Here is an 18,350-nt window from a genome sequence, read left to right as displayed (position 1 = left end):
TCTGCATCTCAGTGCCCAGCCCCCTGCCCTTCCACCCTCCTTGTGTAGAAACTCAGCTCAGCACATTCCACCTCTGTGCAGAGCCTAGTGAGTGGGGAAGATAGGGCCCCTGCCCACGTGGGAGAGACGGCCGTGTAAATAAATAACTGTACTTGGTGTGACTGCTCTAGAAGAGGCCCGGGGAGGAGTGGGGTGAAGCTCATGGGGGCTAGATGAGCTGGGAAGGGAGCAGTGGGAGGTGACGTTTGGATTAAGCCTTGTACCGTATTAGTTTGCCAGGTGGGGGAGAGGCAGGGGAACCTAGGCAAGGAGCAGCATTGCCAAGTCTCTGAGGCATGAAAATATTACTATTCTCAGACCCATAGCTTAAAGGGAAGTAGTGTGGTTCAAGTGACCCCATCCTTCTTTGCATTTCCCTGAGGTAGGCTGGGAGGGAGGGCTTGAAGAACTGGAATGAGACATGCCTGGCTTGGAATTCTAGCTAACCACTCACCAGCTGTGTGTTGACGGGCAAGTAACTTAACATCTCTAAGCCCATTTCCCCATAAGGTCGTGTGTGGAGTAAGTCAAATGAGATGCTCCCACAGTGTGCTGGCACCGGGCCCTGGTACGTAGCAGGGGCTTGATAAACTGTGGCAGCCGGAGCAGCAACAGTATTGATCGTTATTATCCAAGCAGTGTTAGTTGCTCTTATCCAGCAGCAGACTGTGTTTGCGGTGGGTGGGTGGGTGGGGCAGGGGTTTTGGGGACCAGGATAAAGGAGGGGACCTCGCTGGGCCTGGCCAAGGTCTGAGCTAAGGGGAGCAGAAGCACACGGCTCAGGACAGTGCCCCTTGGCCTGCTTCGTCACCCTCCTTCCTCCCTGCCCTAGGGAGGAGCCCAGGAGAGCTGCCCTCTGTCCCCAGAGGCGAGGCAGGTGTGGTCCCTGGCACCTCCTGGAGTATCCTCGCCAGAGGCCAGCTTTGCTGTCTCTCCTAGGACAGCTTGTCCCATTCTGAGTGCCCCCTTGGAGCTTCAGGGACGGGCATAATTGGGCCGATGTGGTGGAGTTGGTAGCAGAGCACAGCACCGAACGCTCTCACACACCTAACTAGTCCTGCAAGCCACACCTGTGAGTCAGAAGTGGCACACCATGGCGCTCAGAAACGAAGCGTGGTGGTGGAGCACCTTCACTGTGGCAGGCGCTGTGAGGCATTTCTTCAGACTCCTCATAACTGTGTATGAGGTAGATGCTATGGCTCATGAGCAGTACTAATCTATAAAATAGAACTACAAATAGGCTGAGAGAGATAAGGTACCACCACCAAGGTCCTGCGGCTGGATAGCGGAGCCACGGAGCCAGGAGCTGACCCAGATGCATGAGTACCAGAGTCCATATGATGGTTCCCTTCCTAGAAGGTGGAAACTCTGGGGTGTTGGCTACAGGGAGGGCTTGGGGTGAAGCAGGATATCTCTTGGGTTGCCTAGGAACTGCAGGGCTTTCCTCTCCCCATTCTGTTCCTTCAGTCCTTCAGTCTCCTGGGCGTTGCAGCCTTCAAAGGCTCAGAGTCTGGGCTGCCTCCTCTCCTCCGCCTTTCCAGGGGATGGGGAGCCCTGAAGACTGGGTGTGCCACCTCCCATGGCCTTTCTGAAAGAGGAGGAAACATTGCGAATGGTGGTGGAGGCAATGCTGTCTGGAGGGGGTGGCCTGTGTTCAAGCTGCAGGGATGAGCAATAGTAGGGTGAGGTGTAGGTGTTTGTGAGCAAAGGAGGGCAAGTCTGACTTGGTGAGGCTTTGAGCTACAGGCAGTGTTGGCTTCAAGAGGAAATCTGTTGATGGGAGGTGGGGAGGAGACGACTGCATAATGGTTGAGAGTCTGGTCTTTAGTGCGGGACAGCCTGGCTTGGAGTCCCAGAGCTGTTGCTTTCTAGCTGTGTCACCTTGGGTAAGTTACTTCACTTATCTGGCCTTATTTCCTCATCTGTAAAACGGGGTAAAAGGTTCACACTTCAAGGCTTTTCTTTTCCTTGGAGGATTGCAGGGGCTGTTGCTTTTATCATAGTGCCTGGCACTGTCCTAGCTGCTGCTAGGATGAGGCAGTTTGCTGGTGTCCTAGGGCCAGAGAGCGGCCTGAAGGGGAATCCCGCCAGCGTCTGCTCGACCCCGAGCGCAGTCAGTCTTTGACCCTGGAGATGCAGAGGATGCCTCTGGGTATTACCTTCGGGTCCTCGACTCGGAAGGAGGCGGGGGTGCCCCGGGATCCCCAGCCTGCCGGGGAGCGGCGGCGGGCCTGGGCCGCAGCCAGCCCGGCTCCGCGGCACCCTTGGCCGTGCCCCCGCCTCCCGGCCGGGCAGGTCCAGCCCCCGGCGGCCCTGCCCCCGCCCGGCCGGCCGCGGGGATTGGCTGGCGAGCGCGCCGCCCCCTCCACACCAGCCTCGCCGGCGGCGGGGAGGGGAGCCAAGCCGGCAGCTGGCCGCCGCCGCCTCTGCAGTGCCTCCCTCCGTGCGCTCCGGCGGGGATAATGGGAGGCCCGCCGGCCGATGCACCAGAGGAGGCCGGCCGAGGTAGAGCGGGCAGGGCAGGGAGGGACGAGGCCAGACCGGACACAGGAGGAGGGGCCGAGCCCTCCTGGATCTTGGGAGGGTGGATAGGGGAGAAATGAAAACAAAAACACTCTTGAAGGCGAATGAGTCCATCCACCGCGCGTCTGGGTGGCAGCTGGAGGCAGGAAGATGGTCCCTGCTATCCTTTCTTTCCGAGCCCCCCTGCCTTCCCTTCTCCCCCCTTCCCCCGCAGCGTGCTGGGAGTGCAGCAGAAGGACTTTGCTGCTTTCCTGGTGGTGGCCTGGCTTATCAGTCTCTCCGGCTTCTTTTGCAGGTGGAAATAAAGGCTGGTGAAGGAGCCGGGCCGTGGGGACAAGGAGCTGCTGTCAAGGTACCTGGTGTGTGTGGTGTGTGTGGTGTGTGTGTGTGTGTGTGTGTGGTAGAGGTGAAGTGTTTGACTGGATTGGATAAAAATAAAGGGTCTCCTCTGGTGATCCCTTAATCTCCCACTGTGTGTGTAGCAGCAGCTGAGGGGGAGGGGCGGCGGGGGTGTAGGCGGCCAATGAATTCTCAGGCCTGTGTGGGTTTTGTTTGGATTCTTTTTGCTTTCTCAGCTGGATGGTTTGGGTGCAGTTGGGATTGGGTTGGTTGAACTGTTTTTTTTTTTTTTTAAGACACACAACCCACTCCCCACCCTTGCCTCTGGAAATCTCTCGAGAATGTCCCTGGCACTGTTGGTTTGCATCCAATCTGCAGAAATCCCCGGGGTGGGGGTGGGGGGACGGTGGAGGGGGGGGGGAGTTGCGCTCCTGAGTCTGAAGCTGATAGGGTGTCATTAGTCATGCTGCTGTCACCATGGAGATGGCTGGAGAGGAGAGGAGGTGGTGGGGGTGAGGATATTTTGGGTAGGGTGGGGGCTGATGCAACATCATGACTGGGAATCCTGCAGGCAGTGGGCTGCTGTTACTCTGTGCAGATGGGTGTCTGGGGGACTCGGAAGGGAATGTTACCAGGTGCGTGGGAAGTGGAGAAGGGGACACTGAGCTTCTCCATGTGGTTGTCTTCAGGCCAGGGCTGGGGTATTTGGGGCAGGGCAGAGTTTGTGGAATATAAGCCATTATGAGGAAACACAGATGTTCTTCCCCGGTTGGCAAAGGCCAGGATCAGTAGGTTTCCTTGGGCTTTGCCCTGTTTTCAGGGCTGGGGATCTGCTGTGAGTTTGGGATTACTCAGCAGTATCTTCTGCTGGCCCAGAGTGAAGAAAACAGAGCAAGAGGCAGCTCAGAGTGGCTGCCTCTCAGGTGGAGAGCAGAGAGAGGCTGGGGAAAGAGAGTAGGGACAGGTGGGAGGCAGGACAGGATGGGACTTCTCCTAGGAGAGTGGAACTCTTTCCTGCTCCTGCCTCAGCTCTGTCTTCCCCTTCAGTCCCCGGAGCCTGTGAGGAGCTGGGGGAATCTGGTTGCTTGGGTAGCAGGTGGGCAAGCTGCTCATGTCCCCAGATGCTCTTAGATTTTTCTCCTGGGAAATCCTCCTCTGACTTCCTGGGAAAACTGTGGGAAGCTCCCTGGAGGTGCTGAAAGTGCCACCCTCATTGCCTGGGTGGGACGCTGGCCGGGAGGGCCTCCGCTTTCCCAGGGGGTTTGGGGGTTCCTGGGTGAGGCCGTGGGATGGATCAGGAGCCAGGGTGGTTCCCTGGCCTCCTTCCAGAGGAACTTACAGCAAGGAAGTGCCTGAGGGAGGGCAAGAAATTTACTTCTGTGGGAAGGAGAAGAGCCAGGTGGCTTTGGCTGCCCTGGAGAGTTGGGCGAGCCTTGGTGAGGCTGCAAGTAGTGGGTGACTGCCTGGGACTAGACCGTGGCAGGCCCCTGAGGCAAGCAGAGGTGGCCGATACTGGCTTTGCTGTGGGTGGGGAGCAGAGAGCTGTGAGCTCACGCCGTGCCCTTTATCCAGAGCAGAACCCCCAGGTTCCACCTCCACTTGTGCCTCTGGCTGCCCACTGCTGTAGACACCTGTGTGCTGTTGAGGGCTGTGGACACGGAGATTGTGTGCCTGCTCTGCCCCCCACTGTAGGGAAAGCAGGACAAGGGGATGAGGACAGATGGGCCCACGGAGCCGGCAGCTCCCTCCCTTCTCTGTGTCTTTGGCCTTGTCCACCAGAGCTTCCCTTTCTGCTGAGAAGAGGGACTGCTGGCAGGTTTGTTTACTCCGGAAAGCACCCCCTCCTGCCTAGCGATGGCTTCTCTTCAGCTTTCTCCAAGTGTGTTCTCCATTCCTCCCTGCCTGCATTGTGCCGGCCCTGCCACCCTGCTGGGATCTCCCAGCCTATCTCAGTCCTTAGTGTTGTGGGCATGGAGCAGGGCTGCCTGAGAAGGTAGAGAATGCTCTTCACCTGTGTCTTCCTCCTGCCCCCTTCTTGGCGTGGGGCCTGAATTGGTGGTGTTTTTAAAGCTCTGAGGTGTCTGTGCTTGTTTTTATTGTTGAGTTGTCTGTTGGAAAGTCCTAGCTTCCTCTTGGCCCAGCTTGGGCACTGCCAGCAAGCACTCGGATCTGAGCCCTCTGTTCTTGGTGCCACCTCCCCGCGGCCCCACATAGTTCTCTCACATAGTTTAGTGTGGTGTTCCACATACCCTCGGAGAGCGGTTTTGTGAGATCCTCTTCTGTCAGAAGGTGGTGCTTTAGGAAGATGTGTGTGGTGTGTGAACTCAATCAGAGCAGTCAAAGACTCTGGGACACAGGGCAAACGGGGTCTCCCGGTTTGGGGGTTTCCATGGGAGGGGCCCAGGATGGGTAAGCTCTCTGGGTGAAGAATATCCAGCAGCAGTGGGAATGTGCACATCTAGCAGGTGCTGAGTCCTGACAGGGTTTCAAAAATATCCATGATACAGGGTGTGTGTCGTGCCCAGCACAGGCATGAAGCTGATCGTGCAGCCTGTCACTTTGCTGTCTGGCGTGTTGCATGTCTACCTATGACATCCCAAGGAACATGCCGTAGCACACACTGTTGTCACCTCCTGCCTCTTGGCAGCCTGGACAAGAGTGAGTGCCCAGAGCCTCAAGCACCAGGCTCTTGGGCTTCCCACGCTGCTCCCATGCTCTGCCCCATGGGAACCCTTGATTGGCTGAGGATGTGTGGAAACTATTTTGGGCCTGTGCCCAGGATCTCTGCCTTCTGTCTCTCCTTTGGACCACTGCTCCTTTTGTCAAGGATCTGTGATCCTCAACTTTCCACACACCGTGGGGAGCTCCTCCTAGTTCTTTCTTGCCTGCTCTTCCCGCTCTGAGGGTCCAGCGGGAACTCTCTTATCTCTGAGGTATTGTTTACAAGCGGTAGTGAAGTTGGGCAGATATGGAAGCAGGTGGGCATATCAAGCTAGGCTAGGAAAGGAACCAACCAAGGGGATTTCAGAGTTGAGTTTGAGGATGGAAAGAGAGGGCTTCCCCGTGCATAATGAGTACAGTATTAGAGTCCCAGAGCTCAGATCCACCTCCTTTGTGACCCCAGCCATTTGTGAATGTTGTGGGAGAGGGGGGAACTTTGCAGTACAGGTGGGTGACTGAGTCCAAAGGAGAGCCTTTCTGCCCCTGAGCTGCCTATAAGGCCACTGTGATGGCTCCTTAGCCCCCTGGCTGGGCTGGCTGAGGAGGGGCCTGGGTGCTTGGGCTCCCTTCAGCTGCAGATGGACATTTCTGCTAGAAATGGTTATTGTGGTGTTGCCAAGTCCCCTCCCATGCCCCTGAGGCTGTAGCAAATGGTTTGGCTGGCTGGGGATGGGGGCAGGCAGTATAGGGAGGGGCCTTGTTTTGGCTTAGTTTTGGGGCCTCTTGTCTTTCCCATCCTGACCTCCTGGGTTTTTGGCCTCATTTTCTCTTGTCCTCGGGCATCTGGGAGTCAGCTGAGGACTCCCCTTGTTACAAGGCTGTCTGTAGCTTCTAGGGAGGAGGTAGCTTCCTTACAGATTAGTTGAGGAAGCCTTTGGGCAAATAGAGATGGGGGTGGCTGAGACAGTTAAAATCTACAGATTATCATGCTATCCAGAACTGTGACCCTGTCCCCATTCACCTTATCTCTGTTTCTTTCTCCCTTTGTCTTTCTGCATTTACTGTTTACCGTGTTCTATGTGTAGCACTAGGTCCTGAAAAATAAGAGAAATCATTATGATGTGATATTCACAATATCACTGGAAGCAGGAGACATTGACTAAATTGCCTAAAACTGTAACACTGAATGGGAAAACCAGCTCTGGCAGTTTTTTTCCCCTAATTCAGTGAACACTTTTGATCTTTGTGTTTGGGGTTGTCAATTTGCAGGAGAGAGAGGAAGCCTGTCACCCCACACCAGCCCTAGCTCTTTACATATGCTTTCATCACGGACTTAGTGGACCTCAGGGGACTTTGAAGGAACAATCAACATACCAACTGTGTTTTCACTAAGTTGGCGTTTCTGGGATCTGGCGATTACAGATTAGGGTGGTGGGGTCAAGAAATGGACCAGCTGGGACGATAGCTTAATTCTGAAAGGAAGGTGTTGGCTTTAGCTGCCTTGGGTTTAAGATTCAAGAAAAGCTAGAAGGAAATACTGTGCTGGGGCCCTTTACCTTGAACCCCAAATTGTCTTCTACTTATTCGAAGCAGTAAGCAGCCCTCACTGGTTTAGGAGCTCCCATGAGACCGCTGACTGGGAAGAGGAGGGTGAGAAGTGCAGCCACGCAGTTACTTTTCCTCTCTGATCCCACCTCTCCTGTTCTTGGGTTCTGTCCTTAGCCATTTGGCAGTCCCTGGACTTTAGTCTTCTCTGTAAAATGAAGGGGTTGTTCTCAAATGAATGGGTTTGAGGGTCAGTTTTCCTAATTTCCAAAATACTGCAGACCAAACAGCTCCTTCTGTATGTAGAGTTGGCAGCTCTCGCCATGCATAGCCCCTTCAGGGGTTCAGCACCATCCAGACCAATCTGTGAGCCATTGAACGAGGTGGTCTGGCAGATGCACTCAGGGATGGAGCAGGAAGTTCACCTCATGTGCTAGTTTCTAAAGGCTTCCTCTTGGTTCCTGTGTTTATGTTGTGATGAACTGGTGATAACATTTATGGGTCATTCCCTGAACAGCATTACTTTAGAACTTTGCTTCTGGAAGAGCAGAGGGTCTTTGTTTTGACCCCTCTCTTCCGTACTCTCCATCAGAGTCACTACTTGGAAGAGTATAGATCTTGCCACCCCAGAATTCTCTTGGAGTACTTCAAAAGATTTCACTTGCATCATAGCCTCTGTAGATAAGGATGCCTCCTGTCTGTCCTTTTATCTCTGCAAGTCTCAGTTCTGATGGTAGATTGGCGGGACTCTGTGTGTGTGTGTGCATGCGTGCACGTACAGTTAAGGTTGAGGCCAGGCCCCTGTAGTCGCCAGAATAGACTTGGGCCCTGCCGGACACTAAGGCTCTATTGCTCTGGCGGTGTACCTTGACTTCTGAGCTTCTTCCATTTGGTAGCTCTTGATCACATAGAGAGGTTCAGCCCCTTTCCTCTGAGGGCTGGTCACAACCTCCGCCCTGATTTCTCCTAAGGATGAGTCTCCTAATATTTCTGATAGTTTGAGTTCAGGAAGCTCCCTCCTACTTTATGTCACCCCCTTAGCCCCCCCACACTCTGCAAAGTTTTTTTTTTTTTTTCTTCTGCTTATGAGCTTTGATCTTTTCATTTAAGATGCTGAAGATTACAGAAAAAAGTTAAAATATTAATTGCCTTCTATGCCAGCTGCCTCATCCTGGAGGAGGGTGGGGGGAGGGTCTAAAGTATAATATTGTCATGCCACAGAAATATTCCTTAGGAGGCAGACATTCCAAGGACAGTGAGATTAGTTCAGTTCAGTTCAGTTGCTCAGTCGTGTCCGACTCTTTGTGACCCCATGAATCGCAGCACGCCAGGCCTCCCTATCCATCACCAACTCCCGGAGTTCACCCAGACTCACGTCCATTGAGTCAGTGATGCCATGCAGCCATCTCATCCTCTGTCATCCCCTTCTCCTGCCTCCAATCCCTCCCAGCATCAGAGTCTTTTCCAATGAGTCAACTCTTCGCATGAGGTGGCCAAAGTACTGGAGTTTCAGCTTCAGCATCATTCCCTCCAAAGAAATCCCAGGGCTGATCTCCTTCAGAATGGACTGGTTGGATCTCCTTGCAGTCCAAGGGATTCTCAAGACTCTTCTCCAACACCACAGTTCAAAAGCATCAATTCTTTGGCGCTCAGCCTTCTTCACAGTCCAACTCTCACATCCATACATGACCAGAGGAAAAACCATAGCCTTGACTAGACGGACCTTTGTTGGCAAAGTAATGTCTCTGCTTTTGAATGTGCTATCTAGGTTGGTCATAACTTTCCTTCCAAGGAGTAAGCGTCTTTTAATTTCATGGCTGCAGTCACCGTCTGCAGTGATTTTGGAGCCCAAAAAAATAAAGTCTGAGACTGTTTCCACTGTTTCCCCATCTATTTCCCATGAAGTGATGGGACCGGATGCCATGATCTTTATTTTCTGAATGTTGAGCTTTAAGCCAACTTTTTCACTCTCCTCTTTCACTTTCATCAAGAGGCTCTTTAGTTCTTCTTCACTTTCTGCCATAAGGGTGGTGTCATCTGCATATCTGAGGTTATTGATATTTCTCCCGGCAATCTTGATTCCAGCTTGTGTTTCTTCCAGTCCAGCGTTTCTCATGATGTCCTCTGCATATAAGTTAAATAAGCAGGGTGACAATATACAGCCTTGACATACTCCTTTTCCTATTTGGAACCAGTCTGTTGTTCCACGTCCAGTTCTAACTGTTGCTTCCTGACCTGCATACAGATTTCTCAAGAGGCAGATCAGGCGGTCTGGTATTCCCATCTCTTTCAGAATTTTCCACAGTTTATTGTGATCCACACAGTCAAAGGCTCTGGCATAGTCAATAAAGCAGAAATAGATGTTTTCCTGGAACTCTCTTGCTTTTTCCATGATCCAGTGGATATTGGCAATTTGATCTCTGGTTCCTCTTCCTTTTCTAAAACCAGCTTGAACGACTGGAAGTTCACGGTTCACGTATTGCTAAAGCCTGGCTTGGAGAATTTTGAGCATTACTTTACTAGTGTGTGAGATGAGTGCAATTGTGCGGTAGTTTGAGCATTCTTTGGCATTGCCTTTCTTTGGGATTGGAATGAAAACTGACCTTTTCCAGTCCTGTGGCCTCTGCTGAGGTTTTCCAATTTGCTGGCATATTGAGTGCAGCACTTTCACAGCATCATCTTTCAGAATTTGAAATAGCTCCATTGGAATTCCATCACCTCCACTAGCTTTGTTCGTAGTGATGCTTTCTAAGACCCACTTGACTTCACATTCCAGGATGTCTGGCTCTAGGTCAGTGATCACACCATCGTGATTATCTGGGTCGTGAGGATCTGTTTTGTACAGTTCTTCTGTGTATTCTTGCCAGCTCTTCTTAATATCTTCTGCTTCTGTTAGGTCCATACCATTTCTGTCCTTTATCGAGCCCATCTTTGCATGAAATGTCCCCTTAGTATCTCTAGTTTTCTTGAAGAGATCTCTAGTCTTTCCCATTCTAATGTTTTCCTCTATTTCTTTGCATTGATCACTGAGGAAGGCTTTCTTATCTCTTCTTGCTATAGGGCCTAAGCAAATCCTGGTTACCTCTACGACCTGGAACTCTTGTGCCCTTGGTGCTTAAGTAATTGGATTTCTCAGTCCCACCTCCAAGCGTTTTCCATGTGTAATCCGAACCTCATGGACTTTGTAAGGGAAACAAAGACACTGAAAGGGTTTTCAGCTTGTCCCCGACAGTGAGCTGCTAAGCTCCCGGCCCACTTGACTGAGTTTTCCTGCTTTGCCTCTGCAGCATCCACACCACTCCCAGTGTCCTCTTCCCCGGGAGTCTGCTCTTTTAGCGTGCGGGTCTTGGTTCCCAGCCCTGCTAAACAGATGGAGTTTCTAGTAGGAGCTGTTTCCTGCCAGTCCACCTTCCCATGCCCTAGGGGGAAGGTTCTACCTCTGATTACTGCTGGCCACTCTACAGAAGGCGTAAGAACCTGGGAGGTTAGTAACTCCAGACAGGCAGAAACCCTGAAAGGGATTCAGGCTGATAGCCTCATCTGAATCCCCAGACAGACTCCCTTTGCTGCACCTTCCCCCTGGGTTAACTCGTTTCTCTGTTGGCTTGAACAAGTTTAGGCTGGGTGAAGAGGACGCTGCCTGACTGTCCAGGCCCTGCTGGACCCAGAGAGGGGAGACTATGCCTTCCCAGTTGGGATCATTGTTGCTGTGCACCTGAACTCCAGTGGGGGAATACAGAAATGGATTTTCAGTGGTGTGCTGGAGGCTGTGCCTGAGAGATCCCCACCCTGTTTGCTGGCACTGCCCATGCCTTGCTTTTCCCCCTCTGTGCTCTCCATCCTAACATGCTCTTCATGGTCTCAGCCCATCCTCACTCTCACCCTCGTCCTTTGAGCTTAGCCCTGGAGACTAACAGAGGGCCTCCGAGAACACTGCTTTTCAGAATATGGGCAAAGGCCTCCTTGTGTTGAAATTATCTAGGAGCTTGTAAAAATGCTCTTGGACTGCCAGGCCAAGAGAGCCATCTGTTGGAGCCCCACCTGTAGGTTCCTGTCACATAATTAGGTGGAGTGGATGCAGGACGGGTGGGAGCGGGGCCCTGGAGGTGCGTGATTGAGCCCCTTAGCACGTGTGTCTCACAGCATCCTCTTTTACTACCTACCGCTTGTCGCTGAGCCGGGTCCTACCTGATGACTGGGCTGTGCCCTGACCTCTGCCCTGTGGCCCTTTTCCCTGCTGTTATTTCTCCTCGGTTTCCTGTTTTCCAGCTGTGGGTTCCCAGTGGTGTCATTTGGACCCTGGGTAGTAGTTAGGGCTTAGTTCTGGGGTTGTGTGGTTGGAGCGGTGTATGTCTTGGGACAGTATTGACAAGTGGTCCCGAACAGTCTGAACACCCAGCTGGGAGCCAGAGCCCAGGATTCTGTGTCCAATCCCTGGGAAGCCCCTCCCTCTTACTTTCCAGAGGCTGCTTCCTTCATGTAGGGGGGCATCCCTCCTCACTGGAGCTCTGCTGAGGTCTAGGGAAGCTGGATATGGAAAAAGACCTGGGTGGGTCAGGGCACTTCAGCTCTGTATACTTGATCCCCCTCCCACAGCCTCCACCAGGATGGGCAGGGGCCAGGCTTCAACTTGCCTCAGTGGCTGGGCCTTCTGGTCCAGCTTGTTTATTGCATATTAGAATCTCTTTGGAGCGTTTAAAAAAGAAATTATTGGTGTCTAGGCCTCAGCCCCTGAGAATCTGAAGTAACTGGTCTGGGGTGGAGCCCAGGCACCAGCATTTTTCAGAGCTCTCCAGGTGACTTAAATGTGTGCTCAGGCTTGAGAGCTGCGGCCCTCATTTGATTTGGCTTTCCCTGTGTCTCCTATATCCTTGGGTTGCCCTGAGTGACTGATCTGATCTGATCTGATTGATAATTTTAGTGAGACTATTTGCAGACTCTATTAAGACAGTGAGACGTGTCAGACAGAATACTGGGTGGAATGTTCCTTTCCATGAAACTGACCCCTAAGTTCATATTAAAGCCAGAACTTTAGAAGGTAGTTCTGTAGCTGATGACAGAAACTAAGTGTTCTCCTCTCAGCTTTAAATTTGAAAAAACTTTTTATTGAAGTATAGCATACTCGATAGCACATACTGTGTACAGCTGGTGAGTTTTTACAAAGTAAGTACAGCTGTGTGACCAGCGCCTGAACCGAGAAACGAGTACCCTCACCTCACTGCCATTGTTCAGTATTTCTGTGGTATTTGGGCAAAGCAGGTGAGGCTGTGCTTCGTACGAGAGTGTGTACCGGCTTTGGACAGGCTTCAGCTTGTCCTCTGCCAGGAGCACCTTTCCACGCCTGTGTGGGCGTTCCTGAAAGGGAGCGGGTTTTGTGGCGATAGGGTGCAGGGCAGAGGAGTCCTGCAAGCTCCTCCCTGATGTTCCTCTTTACTCTGTCTCCCTTTTAGTTCCTTTTCCACCTTGGCCTTTAGGCTTGCCAGTCCTCAATCTTGGCTAAATCCAATAGTCTATAACATTTTTGGGCTTTTATTCGCTTTTTTGATTATAGAGATGCTACATGTTCTTTGGAAACATTAGAAAATAGAAATAAATAGAAGGGAAGGAATTTGTCCATAATTCACAACCTGGTTAATCACTTTTAACTGGAGTATCCCTCTACCCTTGACTGTATGCACTCTAGACGCCTGTTCTGTGTCGTTCACAAAGAGAGTCATGCTGTGTTATAACCTGTTTCCCCTACATGATAACGTACTGCAGTTCACCTGTTGAGCAGTTACTGTGTGTGTGTCATGGGGCGAAGTTTTCATAGTTCTCTGTCTCTCGTAGTTCTCATTACAGCTCCCAGGCAGGTGGTAGCTCCCCCTGTCAGATAAGAAAACTGAAGTTCGGAACAGTAGTATGACCAAGGGCCAGTGCTTCATAATGGGGTGGAACTGGAATCAAGGTCAGGGGTATTCCCCACCGGCCCCAGGGATATATTTTCAACATGGTTTGAAGATAAAAGATATTTCTCCTTCACCTGCTGATAAAGTGAATTATGTTAATACAGTTCTTAATACTGAGCTGTCTTTGATTCCTTGAATAGACCATAATTGGAAATGGGGAATTTTTTTAAACATGCTGTTTTGATTTATTAATGTGGGAGTTTGGGATCTATATTTGTGAATGAGATCGACCTATAATTTTCATTTTGTGTTTTCATTGTCAGATATTGGTATTAGAGTAATGATAACTTCATATAATGCAGTGTGAAACTTTTATTCTTTCTTTATGCTCTGAAACAGTTGAAACAGTCATTTTTTGGAAAAAAAATCTGATGAAACTGCCTGAGCCTGGTGCCTTTTTGAAGGCTGGGTCTTTGCAGTGTCCAGAGTTCTTTCCCTCTATGGCCGTTGGTACATTTACTTTGTCTTTCCGTGAGATCTATTTTTCAGGTTTATTCCTAAGATGCATATAGAGGGACTGCTTTTCAGTTTCCTCAGTAGCTGTGACTTTTTTCATTTTCTTAATTTCTGATGTTGCATATTCATCTTTTCTCTTCTTCTCAGTTTTGCCAGTTTTCTGTATAAAAGAAGGTAGATCTGTCAGTTGCTCCTTCTGCTTTCTGAAGTGTTAATTTCTACTTTAGTCTTTATTAATTGTCTTTTTCTTAGGTTTATCTGGTAATGTGCTTTTTCTAGATTCTCAGTTGGAGCCTTAAGACGCTATTTTTTCTGTCTTTTTCTACTTTTTTCTTCTTTGATCACAAACACATTTAAAAATATGATGTTTTTCCTAAGTTGCACTGTGGCCTCATTCTCCAGGTTTTGCTGTTTTATGTCTGCTGGCGTTCTTGGGGAAGTGCTGATGGCTTACCCTGTGGGAAAATAGCAAGTCCCAATGTAGCCTGACTACCTTCCTCCTAACATGGGCCTAGCAAAGAATCCCTGTATGTGGACAATGGCAAGACCAGACAATGGAGCGCTTGCTTACTTGTCTCCAAACCCCTGGAAAGGGAACTAGTAATAGTTTATCAGCTTGTTAGACAGAACCTGTGGAAAACTTTGTTTTTAAACCTAATAAGCAGTATCAGTTTGAATTGCTAGGGCCAGAGCATATCCTAAACCCAAATGGAAGTTTCAATAGTATTTAGAAAAACCTCACACATTAGTACCAGAGAAAATAAAGTTAGAAGCTGAGAGGAGCAAGAGAGAAATGTTTGACCTAGAGCTTACGGCCTAGCTGAGCTGGCTTAGGCTGTAGCTTCAAGCCTTGCTCTTGCATCCGTCATGCACCTTTAGAAACTATGGCCCAGCTGGTGTCCCCGAGGCTGTGAAAAACGTCCTCAGATGGCGAGGACAGTGGAAGACAAGTGAAGCATCCACAGAGCTAGGAGAAACAGGGTGGGCATCTGTCTCTTGCAGTGGTCCACTGAAAATCCATTTCTGTGTGCCCCCTTAGAACTCAGGGTGCTTACAACAGTGGTGCCCGCTGGGACAGTAGATTCTCCGCTCTCTGAGACCAGCAGGGTGTGAGGCGAAGGCCTCTGTACCCAGCCTAAACTTGTTCAAGCCAGCAGAGACGGACTGGGCCCGGGGCTTACGCTAAGGGGAGACAGTGCAGTACCTTGGTCCATAGCGTTTCTCACCCTTTATCTTGACTCCCTAGAGAACAGTCAAGGCCAGGGGGAGGGTTTGGGCGGGGACAGAGAAGGGATGAACTTCAAATTCAACCTAGAAACCAGTGGCAATATTACTACTTTTTGCTTTTTTTCCAAATGGAAAAGAAAATTTTGAACTTTAAAAATAATACATGCCCATTTAAAGAAATAAAATAATGTCAAAGTATATAAATCAGAAACTGAACATCCCTACATCTTTTCCATCCCAGTATAATCTCTATTTGCCATTGAAAATGAGTACATGACTCCAAAATGAGCACATGAACTTATTGCCTTTCCTGCAATAATGTGTTTGTACCATGCCTGTTTTGGGGGTAATGTTTTCTTTTTTAAATGAAAAATGATTTTAAAATCAAATGTTTAAGACAACGTTTTAAATATTGTTTATAATAAACATTATGTTTTGTTTTAAAATTTTTGTTAGAGTATAGTTGATTTAAAATGTGATGTTAATTTCTGATGAACAGCAAAGTGAATCAGTTATACATATGGGGTCATTTTTTATATGCTCATAAAATGCAGAGGCCATCTTTCCATGTTAGTACCCTCATCTTAACCTTTTAAATGGCTGTGGGATCTTTGATTTTATGGGTTTATTGTAATGAATTGTTTCCTTTTGGTGGACGTGTGTAGTTCCAATTTCTTGCGATTATAAATGATGATAGTAGTTTACATATTTGTACATATATTTTGGGGTTATTTGTTCAAGTATTTGTTTAGGACAGTATCATATAAATGAAGTTTTAACTGACATCACCAAATTACCCTCCAACAGGTAATTTGATAATATGTATCAGATATACTCTCCTGCTAACACTGAATGAAAAATGATCAGTTTTTAATTTTTAGCAAATTGGTAAGTGAGAAAAGGATCTAACATATTAGTTTATTAGTGAACGTGAGAATGTTCTATTTATTTATTTATTTAGGTTGCAATGTATGGCTTATGGGATCTTAGTTCCCTGACTGGGATTTGAACCCAGGCCACTGCAATGAAAAGTACTGAGACCTAACCATTGGACTGCCAGGGAATTCCCGAGAATGTTTTAAATGTTAACCACTTTGTATTTATTCTGTGAATTACCTGTTACATACAGTACCCACTTTTACTTTAGAATTTTTTTTTAATTAACTCACTCATTTTTATTTATGTATTTACATGGCTGTGCTGGGTCTTGGTTGTGGCATGTGGGATCTAATTCCCTGTTGGGAGCTCAGAGTCCTAGCCACTGGACCACCAGGGGAGTCCCTAGACTGTCTTTGTACTGATCCTTTAAAGTTATTCATATATTATCAGTATTAGCCTCTTATATTTTGAAAAACTGTTTGGCCTCTCAGGTTTCTTTCATTGTGTCTGTCAAATGGAATTTGATTTTTGTACAGTCGGAATTCATCAGTATTTTGGCATCCAAGTTTGTATAGTTTTGTTTTACATATTTAGATCTCTTTAAGCTGAGATTTATTTTTGTATATGGTATAAGATAGAGATTGAATTTTCCCCAATAGAAAGTCTGTTATCTCCAATCTGTTTATTAAATATTTATAGTTTTCCAAATGATTTGTAATTCTACCATAAGCACTTTATAAATACCCGTATATTCATGGGCAAACATTTTAGGGCCTCTCTTCCGATTCTGTGTCTATATTTCATTGTTTTAATTATTGCAGTTTTTATACAACGATTTGGTTTAAACAAAAACAGAAATCCATTTTTTTTCCAAATGTTTCTTTGGCTTTTCTTTTGCCAAATAATTTCCTTTTCCAAATAGGCTTATGAACAATTTGTCAAGCTCCGTGGAAAATGTTGGGATTTTTCATTTGGGAAAGCATGAAATTTATAGATTATCTGGGGGAGAACGGACAGCTTTATATTGAGCCTTCCCATCCAGGGAATAGAAAGTGTATCTATTTATTGTAGTCTTTTTGTGTGTCCGTCAAAGTTTTTTTAACATTTTCTTCAGATAGGTCTTACCAGTTTCTTATTAAGCTGCTTCTTTGGATACTGTAGCTTCTGCTGTTGTTGCCATTACACTTTCTAGCCTGTTACCACAGGTATATTGGAAATGCTCTGGTTGTTGTCAGCTGCTCTGTGATGGCCAGACATCCCCTCATTTCCTCACCTGCTGTGTGCACTGGCTGTACCAGTGCAGCGATGCTTTAGTGCCTGGTATGAGTGGCTAGTGATGAGGTGCTCATCTCACTCAATTCTGTTCCCCAGTACCTGGCACAGAGCCTGGCATGCAGTAAATCCTTTTAGTAAATGGTGTGAAATCAAATTGATGACAGAGACAATGAGCTTCACCTCCTCAAAGTGTGACAACCTAGGCCAACATGAGGAGCAGAATCTAAAGCAGGCCTGGAAGCTGTGAGGTGGATAGCAAGACATGGGGTACCTGCTCCGTCCCCACATAAAAAGAAGGTCATGGGCCATTTTCCCACAAGCTGATATCAGGGAGGAACCCTCTGAACCCACACCTCATAATTAACGTTGACTGACAGCCCACTGCTCATTAATCCTCATTAGCACTAAATAATAGGGAGAGCTGCCTTCATGGTTCCCAGATACCTGAAGACAGCATAGAACAAACTTAACTGCTCACTGGGGGTGAGGATTCATCAAGGCTGAACACAGAGCTTGTAAGACCACTCACTGGTGATACTGGCTCTGCATCTGTGTGGCTGGTCTCCTTTCTCAAATGTGGTGTCTGTCTTCTGTTTCTCCTGAGTCTATGACAGTCTCCTCCCCGTCCACCCCCAGGATTTCTAGATGAAGTTTATTCCTATCATTGTGCTACTCCTCCTTATCATGTTTTCATTTTAAGCTTTACTTATGATTGGCAAATGAAAGTCACCTTTTCTTGGTGGAGCTGTCCAGTGCAAGCCACTCTGCCTCGCTCGCCTGCCAGTCTTCCCATAACCACAGGTCCCTGATCGCTGCCTGGGAAGGCTGGACCCACCAGGGCCCATGAATGAGGGACCCCCCATCCCTGGGGTATGGGTGCTACAGACCTAAAGACAGAGAGTCCCTGCTGCTTTTAAGCAGAAGTTGAGATTTCTCCCTCTTAGCAGAAAAAAGAAAGTGGGAGAGGGAATCAACTTGGCTCGTGCATGTAAAAGAAATAGCAATTAGAGGTGGGCTCTGAGCCGCTTCCCAACCACTCTGTCCTGGCATGCATCTGGTTCAGTGTGTCACGGAGTTGCATTGACTGCAGCAGTGAATGGTTCTCATTCAGCCTGTGGTCTGTGCTCACCCTCCCCTTCGATGCTCAGGTGGCAGAGGAGATAAAAACCCTTTCTCTGGCTCTTCTTTCTGCTAGTTCATTTAAATCCCCCAGAAACAGTGGACCCCAGGGTACACCCATGAGGTTGAGAAGAAGGCAGGAGCACTGCTCTGCACGCCTGCCCCAGTCGAGTCTTACTCCTACTCCCAGTGCCCTCCCAGGCAGGAGGAGGCTGCCATGGGCCCTACCTGGGCCATGCTGAGTCCTCAGGCTTCTTATGGCAGCCACGGCTGCATTTCTGCCAGCTCTGAAGGAGCTGCCCTCTCTGGGTCCCGAGCAGGAACTCTCTGACAGATGGG

General features: G+C 48.8%; 1 protein-coding gene across 4 annotated transcripts in view; it reads left to right on the top strand.

The window, feature by feature from the left end:
* TET3 (tet methylcytosine dioxygenase 3) overlaps positions 1–18,350 on the top strand; it is a 112,203-nt gene that overhangs the window by 15,691 nt on the left and 78,162 nt on the right. For 2 of the 4 annotated variants that reach the window (XM_024999365.2, XM_024999364.2), the window contains exon 3: positions 2,858–2,914. The exons of 1 other annotated variant lie outside the window; for it this stretch is intronic. In XM_024999365.2, the coding sequence (XP_024855133.1) occupies positions 2,858–2,914 (57 nt within the window). Of the gene's footprint in view, positions 1–2,467; positions 2,545–2,857; positions 2,915–18,350 lie in introns of those variants that run through there. One more of the 4 variants, XM_024999367.2, reaches the window with a different exon arrangement.

This window comes from Bos taurus, chromosome 11 (genome assembly GCF_002263795.3).
Source record: "Bos taurus isolate L1 Dominette 01449 registration number 42190680 breed Hereford chromosome 11, ARS-UCD2.0, whole genome shotgun sequence".
Classification (NCBI taxonomy): Eukaryota; Metazoa; Chordata; class Mammalia; order Artiodactyla; family Bovidae; genus Bos; species Bos taurus.
Note: the sequence above shows the minus strand (reverse complement) of the source record. Positions and strands in the feature narration are given on the sequence as shown.